The 8,935-nt window shown below is 40.0% G+C and overlaps 1 protein-coding gene across 1 annotated transcript; it reads left to right on the top strand.

Moving 5' to 3' along the window:
• The first annotated feature begins 252 nt into the window (after window positions 1-252).
• Window positions 253-7,837, top strand: LOC146468953 (uncharacterized). The gene is made up of 7 exons (XM_085124080.1): window positions 253-1,438; window positions 2,995-3,055; window positions 3,551-5,679; window positions 6,169-6,358; window positions 6,532-6,628; window positions 7,039-7,138; window positions 7,683-7,837. The coding sequence occupies exons 1-7, from the start codon at window positions 1,344-1,346 to the stop codon at window positions 7,684-7,686; spliced, it is 2,676 nt and encodes an 891-aa protein (XP_084980206.1). The 5' UTR covers window positions 253-1,343; the 3' UTR covers window positions 7,687-7,837.
• Window positions 7,838-8,935: the final 1,098 nt, after the last annotated feature.

The raw sequence follows: 8,935 nt of genomic DNA, 5'->3' as shown, positions 1-8,935 counted from the left end.
AAATCGAACACCTTCCTTTAGCTTCCGTGCAAGGCAAAGCGTATGTTTATATGTAGCCTTTAATTCTTAAGTGAAAATGTTGCTTAAGCGTATTATTGCTTGTATTTTTTTCTCGTGGGGGGGGGGGGGGGGGGAAGGGGGCACTTGTAGAACGGAACTGATGACAAACATTTTTGCAAAATGTTTACAAAAATTCGCGTACTGAGTTCGGGCTCGAAGCCATTTCCGAGTTGTGTGGACCTCATTATGAAAGCGAGTCTAAGTCCAAAGCTTTTCAAAGAAGCAACTCGGAAATGGCCGGCTTATTTTACGAAAATTGCCTGCTGTGACATGCCCCGAACTGAACATGTTCCGCAATTTTTAACTCGTGAATGTGCGCAAGCGCAATGAGCTAGCTATTGTAACGGACACAGCGGCAAAATGAGTGCGCATGCTCCGCAGATTTGTGATTTGGGCGATGTGTAATGTGAAAAATACGATTAACAAACCCCTGAGGGTGTTCCCTGTTCACGTTTTCTTCTTTGGCGGTCCAAAGTCATTTGACCGGTAAAATAGACACCCTAAACAACGATAAATACAAAAATAAGTATCTTTGGAAATCGTGCTTATATGGCGTAGTACGTGCATTTTGAGGCGAAGGATCCCGGGTACAAACCTCCCGAGGTGATGGAGAAAATTTTGTTCTGTTTTCTTTTTCCTTTTCGCCTTTAAAAGCCAACCACACCAAAGGCTCCAAACAACTTTCAAAATTAAAACTTTCTTAACAAATACAAAACTATTCCGAGGAGCTCAATCTTGCTGAGGGGGACGGCTAAAAACCTAAGCTGCGTAGAATAGGGAATAAATGACGCTCGTTATTAAGCATTTATGGCTTTCTTGTTAAATACGATTTATATTTCGAGTCAGAATCATCAGAAAGTAAAACTTGTAATTTGGGCGATCAGTGTTAAACATATTTCAATTATGACTGTTTTGAATCTGATCTAAAACGAGTAAAAGTTAGATCTTATAAAAACTCAAAAAACTACAGCAACTAGGCAAGCAAACTTACACGTGAAGGAAGTTTCAAATGATAAAAAAATTAACGCTCCAAATTTGCTTTATTTATACATGCAGTTTGTTTAGTGCCTCACCCACTGCTCCTCGATTTACCGGACAAAAAGAGTAATTTACTTAGATGAGTTAACAAAAACTGCGAACTCCGCAGAGATGATTGACAAAAACTGCGGGCTCAGTATTCTAATTACAGGCAATTGACGTGTAATGTGTGATTATTAATGATTATTAAATAAAGTTTATGACGTAACTAATGGTAGTTGAACATTTTCCTGTACTCGAGAGAGATGTTTTTCGCTCCTTTCTGGAGTGTTTTCATATTAAGTAAAGAGTTTGTAAGAGAAATTACGGAGAAGAGGAAAAGAGAAGGCACGAGCACAAGGTAATTATATTCTTCGGTTTCCGGTTTGAAAAAATGCAAAGATCGCTCATACTTGTAAATTAATCAAGCTTTTCTCCGTGACTCACGAGTAAACTGAGTGCGTGTCGATGTGACTTCCATTGGTTTTACCAAAGCAAAATTGCATAAGCTGTATCGACATTGTTGCGTTAACGAAAAAAATTGCCAAGGTTTTGAGGATAACTTTTCGTCGATGTCAGCAGATCTTAAGTCCGTTAAATTTGATTCTGGCGGTAATTTTTTTTATCCGTAACCAAACAAAGTAAAACTGAATACATCATTGCCAGGCTTATGATTAAGGGAGCAAAAATGGCCCAAGCGATAAAAACACTGGCAACATAGGGTACACGATGTGCGAAAAACAACAACAACAAAGCAAAACAAAAACAGAAACCAAACTGACAACACATTGAAACTGGTGATGTTTAAATACCTACTTAGTATGCGCAACTTGCTTTAGTTTTTTGGTTTCTTCACAAGAATTTAAGAGCAAAAAGAAAAAATATACCATCATATTTATTCCATTGCGAACTGTTCAAACAAAAGTGTTAACAAACTCGTCCTTGCGCGCGCATGTTTAAGACATTTTAAATTAGCCTAAACGCTGAAGAAAACACTGAAATGTCTTACTTCGCCTTATTCACACGTGGAGCAACCTATTGCTAGACCCTCTCTTCTCCGATTTTGGCAAAACGTTATTGATTTTCCAAGGAGTTACTTGTTATCAATAATTGAAACTCCGCAGAGCTAGGCCCCTTTTCTTTTCATGGACGAAATCCGTCCTTACACTATACATCTTTACTTATGGCCGGAAATTTCTAGCCATACACAGGCTCAAGATCTTAATGTCACCAAGTTTGCGCACAAACAGGATTAAAATTAAAGGCGTGAAAAGGGGGAGTTAGGCAATTGAAGGCGGGCAGGGCACATGATGCGAAGAACTAATATTAATGCATAATGATTAAATGTTCATGTCAGATGCGCAGCTTCTGTTTATTTCGTGAGAAAAAATCACAGCTTAGTTATGTCCGCAACTTACCATATGAAAGCAACTGACATTTAGATCATGGGTTAGCCAAAGCTAGGTTTTGTGTTAACAATACATTTTTGTGAACTTTTTGCCTTGACAAAGCCGAGGATCAAGTTTAATTTCCCTTCTATAGTCTGTATAATCGATCCTTTTGTGAACCGTTAAAACACTACTGCGGTTAAGAGAACGTGTAGAGACGCGCGCTCGCGCAAACAGAAAACAAATTTCAAATGAAACGCCCAATAAACAAATTAAATTTCCAACTACACCTTACAACCTACACCTTATTCGTACCTACAGCTTTAATTCTATTGCCACAACTGTCTCCTCTTCTATTTATTCAACAAAAATTAATGTCCGAGGAGTTAGTCGTTGCCAGTAACTGTGAGCTCCACAAAGATCGTGGACAAAAACGCGGGCGCAGCAGGTTCATTCGGGTAAGTGACGGATAAAACAATTATGACTGGATGATAAGCATTAACTTCAGGACATTATGTCTAACTTTCAGCTCGGGTAATAATGTAAACCAAACCGACGACGCCAGGATAGGCATTGTCCAAGACGTAACGGTGGGTGATTTTCACGTTTCAGTTTCACCATTATAGCAAAGGAAACAAAGAGGAAAAATGCTTCAACGATTTAGAACAAAACATACTTCAGATGAGCCGACGAAAAGTTTAGCTGAGAAATGTATTAGCATATATATCATGTAAAACACAGATAGCTGTCTGACACTCGGATTCAGATTTCGTCCCGAGTTACGAATAGACAAATGCTTCATTCTAAGAAAGTAAATTATATATCCAGTAAAGTTGATAGAAATTAATATCTCGATACACTCAGGTCAATGACAGATACAGCCCGGCTATTCAATCTGTATCCACTGCATAAATCGTGATCGGCAAAAAAACTTAGCGAAATATTCTAGATCAACATAACTCTTCTTCACTGGATGTTATCACCAAATCTAAGTTAATTCATAAGCAATGCGATGGTGAATTAAAGTAATTAACACCAACCCTCCCGCAGAGTTAGAGGTCAGCAACACTCCCCCTAACATGCAGGTTGTGGACCCACAGGTCAGCAAAGACTGTATTCACCAAAGTATGGAGAACCAAGTCAAAGACTGCCTCACAGATCCTGAAATGCAAACAAAGCTAGACCCCAGCTGCAACCGGGATCCTATACGAGCACAAGTAAACACCACCTGCATCAAACAGATTAAACAGAATGAGCTGCCCACCAGCTACACTGACTATGTCGAAAACCATGAGGTCACCACTGGCAGGACCGACTATGTCGAACAGGAAGAGCTCACCACTGGCAGCACCAACTATGTCGAACAGGAAGAGCTCACCAATGGCAGCACCAACTATGTCGAACAGGAAGAGCTTACCAATGGCAGCACCGACTATGTCGAACAGGAAGAGCTTACCAATGGCAGCACCGACTATGTCGAACAGGAAGAGCTTACCAATGGCAGCACCAACTATGTCGAACAGGAAGAGCTTACCAATGGCAGCACCGACTATGTCGAGCAGGAAGAGCTCACCAATGGCAGCACCAACTATGTCGAACAGGAAGAGCTTACCAATGGCAGCACCGACTATGTCGAACAGGAAGAGCTTACCAATGGCAGCACCGACTATGTCGAACAGGAAGAGCTCACCAATGGCAGCACCAACTATGTCGAACAGGAAGAGCTTACCAATGGCAGCACCGACTATGTCGAACAGGAAGAGCTTACCAATGGCAGCACCGACTATGTCGAACAGGAAGAGCTTACCAATGGCAGCACCGACTATGTCGAACAGGAAGAGCTTACCAATGGCAGCACCAACTATGTCGAACAGGAAGAGCTTACCAATGGCAGCACCGACTATGTCGAGCAGGAAGAGCTCACCAATGGCAGCACCAACTATGTCGAACAGGAAGAGCTTACCAATGGCAGCACCGACTATGTCGAACAGGAAGAGCTTACCAATGGCAGCACCGACTATGTCGAACAGGAAGAGCTCACCAATGGCAGCACCAACTATGTCGAACAGGAAGAGCTTACCAATGGCAGCACCGACTATGTCGAACAGGAAGAGCTTACCAATGGCAGCACCGACTATGTCGAACAGGAAGAGCTTACCAATGGCAGCACCGACTATGTCGAACAGGAAGAGCTTACCAATGGCAGCACTGACTATGTCGAACAGGAAGAGCTTACCAATGGCAGCACCGACTATGTCGAACAGGAAGAGCTTACCAATGGCAGCACCAACTATGTCGAACAGGAAGAGCTTACCACTGGCAGTACCAACTATGTCGACCAGGAAGAGCTTACCACTGGCAGCACCAACTATGTCGAACAGGAAGAGCTTACCAATGGCAGCACCGACTATGTCGAACAGGAAGAGCTTACCAATGGCAGCACCGACTATGTCGAACAGGAAGAGATCACCATTGGCAGCACCGACTATGTCGCACAGAAAGAGCTCACGACTGGCAGCACCGCCTATGTCGAGCAGGAAGAGCTCAACACTGGCAGCACCGACTACGTTGAACTGGAAGAGCTCACTCCTGGCAGCACCGACTATGTCGAACAGAAAGAGCTCACCACTGGCAGCACCGACAATGTTGAACAGAACGATCTCACCACTGGCAGCACCGACTATGTGAAGCACGAAGAGCTTAATACTGGCAGCACCGAGTACATCGAACAGGAAGAGCTTACCACTGGTAGCACCGACTTCATCGAGCAGGAAGAGCTCACCACTGGCACCACCGACTATGTCAAACAGGAAGAGCACACCACTGGCAGTACCGACTACGTCGAACAGCATGAGTTCAGCATGAGCTGCAGAAACGACGTTGAACAGGATGAGGTAACCACCAGCTTCACAAATGGGATCAGTCAACCGGAGGTTAATTCCGGCTGCTCCAATGAGGCCATAAATCCTGAGGTCATGAAACGGTGCCCTGATCATGGGGTGGAGCCAGAGCTCATAAAATGGTGTACTGATCATGCAGTAGGGAAACAGGTCAATAGTCACGCGAGCTACTTAAATCCAGATGCTGCAGAGTTTACTCCAGCTATGTGGGCCCTGGCAAAAGAGTCAGTAACGGTTACTGGGGATTTGTCTTCCAAGGAAAAAGAAGACAACACAAACACTTCTTTTACTAATCAAGCCACCGTTCTTCGCAGGTATACATGTACACTTTTATCATTAATTTTTAAACATTTTAACTGTTGCACCTAATGGTATCAAATTTGTGTTCTGTGATGTCTTAGGGTGAAAAGATCACCATTTTAATGTTAGGTTTTACCGACAGTAAATTATGTGTAACATGCTCCTGAAGGATACAGATTTTGTTTTGATTCCTCTTTCACTAAATTGTCTAGGTGCTTAAATTTAGCTGCAAGACAGTTTTTTTCAAGCACCAAGGGCCATGGGCAAAACCCCAAGTTTTAATTAGTGGGAATGATCTCATTTGGAGAGACTAAAGAGAACACACACATTTTAAGTCCTTGCACCTTATAGTATCAAACATCTGTTCTTGCATTTTCAAAATCACTTGTAGTGTCAGATGTTAATGATTATTCCTGACATTCAGTTTTATGTAACTCAACTTGACACATACACATACCAAATGCGTCACGTTGTTATTGTCATGTTACTGATATTAATCCTAGCAGTTGCTTCAATCCGGATGCCAAGGAGTTCACACCCAATCAGGGAGCTGTGGCAGCAGATCCAGTTTTACACAGAGATGAATTCACCAGGAGAAAAAGCACTCCTGCAAACAACCTTAATGCTGATGCCACTGAATTTCACCCGAGGGGCTTAAATCCTGAGGCCAGGGAATTTCTTCCAGCATCAAAGGTGGGTAGTGGTACAAAGCCAGCCTTGTTTATCCTGTGTGCTGATTAATACAATCAATATGATAAATTAACTATGAGTACATGGAAATTTGGTAAAATCAGTATTCAGCCTATGAACATCTTCATGCCATGCTTAGCTACCAGTAAGAAAAACTGATTTTATACTTATTACAGAGACTGGAGTATGAGCAGCGAGTACAACAGCCTGCTGCCTACTTTCTAAGGCCCAGATATCAGCCTAGTCCCCAGGCTCCACCTCAAAACTTAACAGGTTTGTTGCCTTAAAGTCATATCATTAAAATTATTATTGAATAATACCACTATTTGTTATTGTTATTATTATTATTATTATTATTATTATGATTATTGTTATTATTATTATTATTTAATAGTTTTATAATTCTTATTTTAATTTTTATTATACAATCACTCACTATAAAACAAGAGGGAAAGCACTAGTACACCTGCGTGAAGTCATTTCTGAAGTAATTATATTTACAGTTCTTATTAGGATGGAATTAAGTTTAATTTTTGTTCTAATGATATTATCAGAATATATTCTTGAATATAGGTTTTGCACTAAGAATTCAGGGTTTAAAATTAAAAGACCATAAATTTGGAAGTAGGCCAGTTAATTTTCCATATTTTAACACCAATTGAAATATTTTGCAACCACAACAGGACCAAGAATTCCTGTTAACAGGGCGCCTCACCCTCCACAATATCAGTGGCCGGAGCCAATTTCGTATTTTCAAGTTGTTCCACGGTGGAGCACAAGGAGGTAAATCATACAATAGTGTTTTTGATAGTATTAACTTGGATAAATAGATAATCATTCAATGAATATTCACCTGTTGATGTACATTTCGCAATCTATTTCATTCTTTTGAAGTATTCTAAATATACTAGTAAGATGAACTTTTGGAATTAAAAATAAAGCATTATACAAAAAACTTAAAATTAAGTCTCTTAACCACCACATAACTCTTTCAACATTGTTGATCCTTAAGCAGTATACGGGATGAGTGTTATATGGCCTAGTTCACTATAAGTTTCTAGTAGCTCCATAATTAGAGCATCTGACCGGTGTTTGGAATGAGAAGGGTTCAATTCCATCGTGGGTTTAGCTATTTTCTTCCGCCCTATAGTTTTTACAAGATGAATATTTCACCTTTTCTATAACAACTAATCGATTGTTGAAATGAAAAACTTATTGGTTAGAACCGCAGAAAAGGGAATTTGGAATGGAATAAAATGTCTACCAGTTGTCAGAGCTTCTTCAGCGTCTGTTGATAAATATGTTATTCTTGTTTTCTTTTTAACAGATAGCTGATCCCAGAGTGATGATACAGAAGGCGACTTTATGAAAACGTCGTTTTTTAATAAAATATTTTTCACTTTTTTTAAAAGGTTTATTAAAACTTTACTGTTACCGATAATATTTTAATGGTAACAATAAATTTGCCCAAGTTTCACATTGCCATTTGTGTTTTCGTCTCTTTCTCCCTACCTTATTTTTATTATATATCGGTTTTTGTTACTGTCGTCTCCCACTGTCCGACTGCCTAGAATATTCACAGGATGGTTTGTGGTGGATAGGAATATAGCAGAAACGAACAAAACAGAAATAGAAAGGGGATGGCAACTGTAAGAAGCTGAACGGTGTCCCTTTTAGATTCATTCCAGGAGCCATATCAGTGCGAGAAATTTTGGTTTGGTTATGACGTCACTTCCGTCCGATCGACCGACAGTCCCACCGTACGTACGTACGTAAGCTCCTTTATGTAATCCAATGCGAAATGAGACACTCAAACGCTGTGCTGCAACCAGGGTTTTTTCGTCGAGGAGTGGGATGGCTAACTACTTTCAGAAAAACTCGAGAATTTTGAAGAAAACTAATTGTTGTATTCGTTGATTATTTCGACAAACGACATATGTCGAGAAATCAGGCGACTAATATAAGGAAATTTGAAACCTGAGAGTAGTTGAAAACACTGGTGAGTAAGCAACCCATAAGTCGGTTAAAAATTAAACGCAATTTTGCAGACAATTGTCGGTAATTTTCCATATTTAATATATTTCAAACTACACACAAATACTTAAGTCGTTGCCATACGTCAAATATTCGTGGATGTTATTTTTCCTGTATTCTTCTTTTCTAAACATTTACTTAGAGACTAGAATTATTTCTGTAGGAGAAATATTCACGGAGTTTTGAACTATTTTGGACATTTTGTGTTGGACTTGTGCAATCAGGTGTAATTCATTCGTTATTCGTAGCGCATATTTGTAAACACGCTCTAATTTTAAGCGCTGACTGAAATATTTCGAGCCACAACCAAACATTAATTTTTTTTGTATTCTTCTTTTGTTAACGTTTACTTAGAGAATACAATTATTTCTGAAGGAGAAATATTCCCAGATCGAGTTATGAATTGTTTTGAACATTTTGCGTTGTACTTGTGTAATTCGTTCGCCTATCGTAGCGCATATTTGTAAACACGCCACATGTCATTTTAAGCGCCCACTGAAATATTTCGGATCACAACCAACAATTATTTTCATAGACAGTCGAACC

Source organism: Pavona decussata, unplaced genomic scaffold (assembly GCF_977016875.1).
Source record: "Pavona decussata unplaced genomic scaffold, jaPavDecu1.1 SCAFFOLD_128, whole genome shotgun sequence".
NCBI lineage: Eukaryota > Metazoa > Cnidaria > Anthozoa > Scleractinia > Agariciidae > Pavona > Pavona decussata.
The sequence above is the reverse complement of the archived record's forward strand: the minus strand, read 5'-3'. Positions and strand labels throughout refer to the sequence as shown.

Bases quoted from the DNA above. Each gene is read 5' to 3' on its own strand.
- LOC146468953 (XM_085124080.1), top strand. From the start codon at position 1,344: ATGTTTTTCGCTCCTTTCTGGAGTGTTTTCATATTAAGTAAAGAGTTT. The intron at 1,439-2,994 runs GTAATTATATTC...TCTAACTTTCAG, and splicing joins AGAGAAGGCACGAGCACAAG to CTCGGGTAATAATGTAAACC. The intron at 6,629-7,038 runs GTTTGTTGCCTT...CAACCACAACAG, and splicing joins TCCACCTCAAAACTTAACAG to GACCAAGAATTCCTGTTAAC.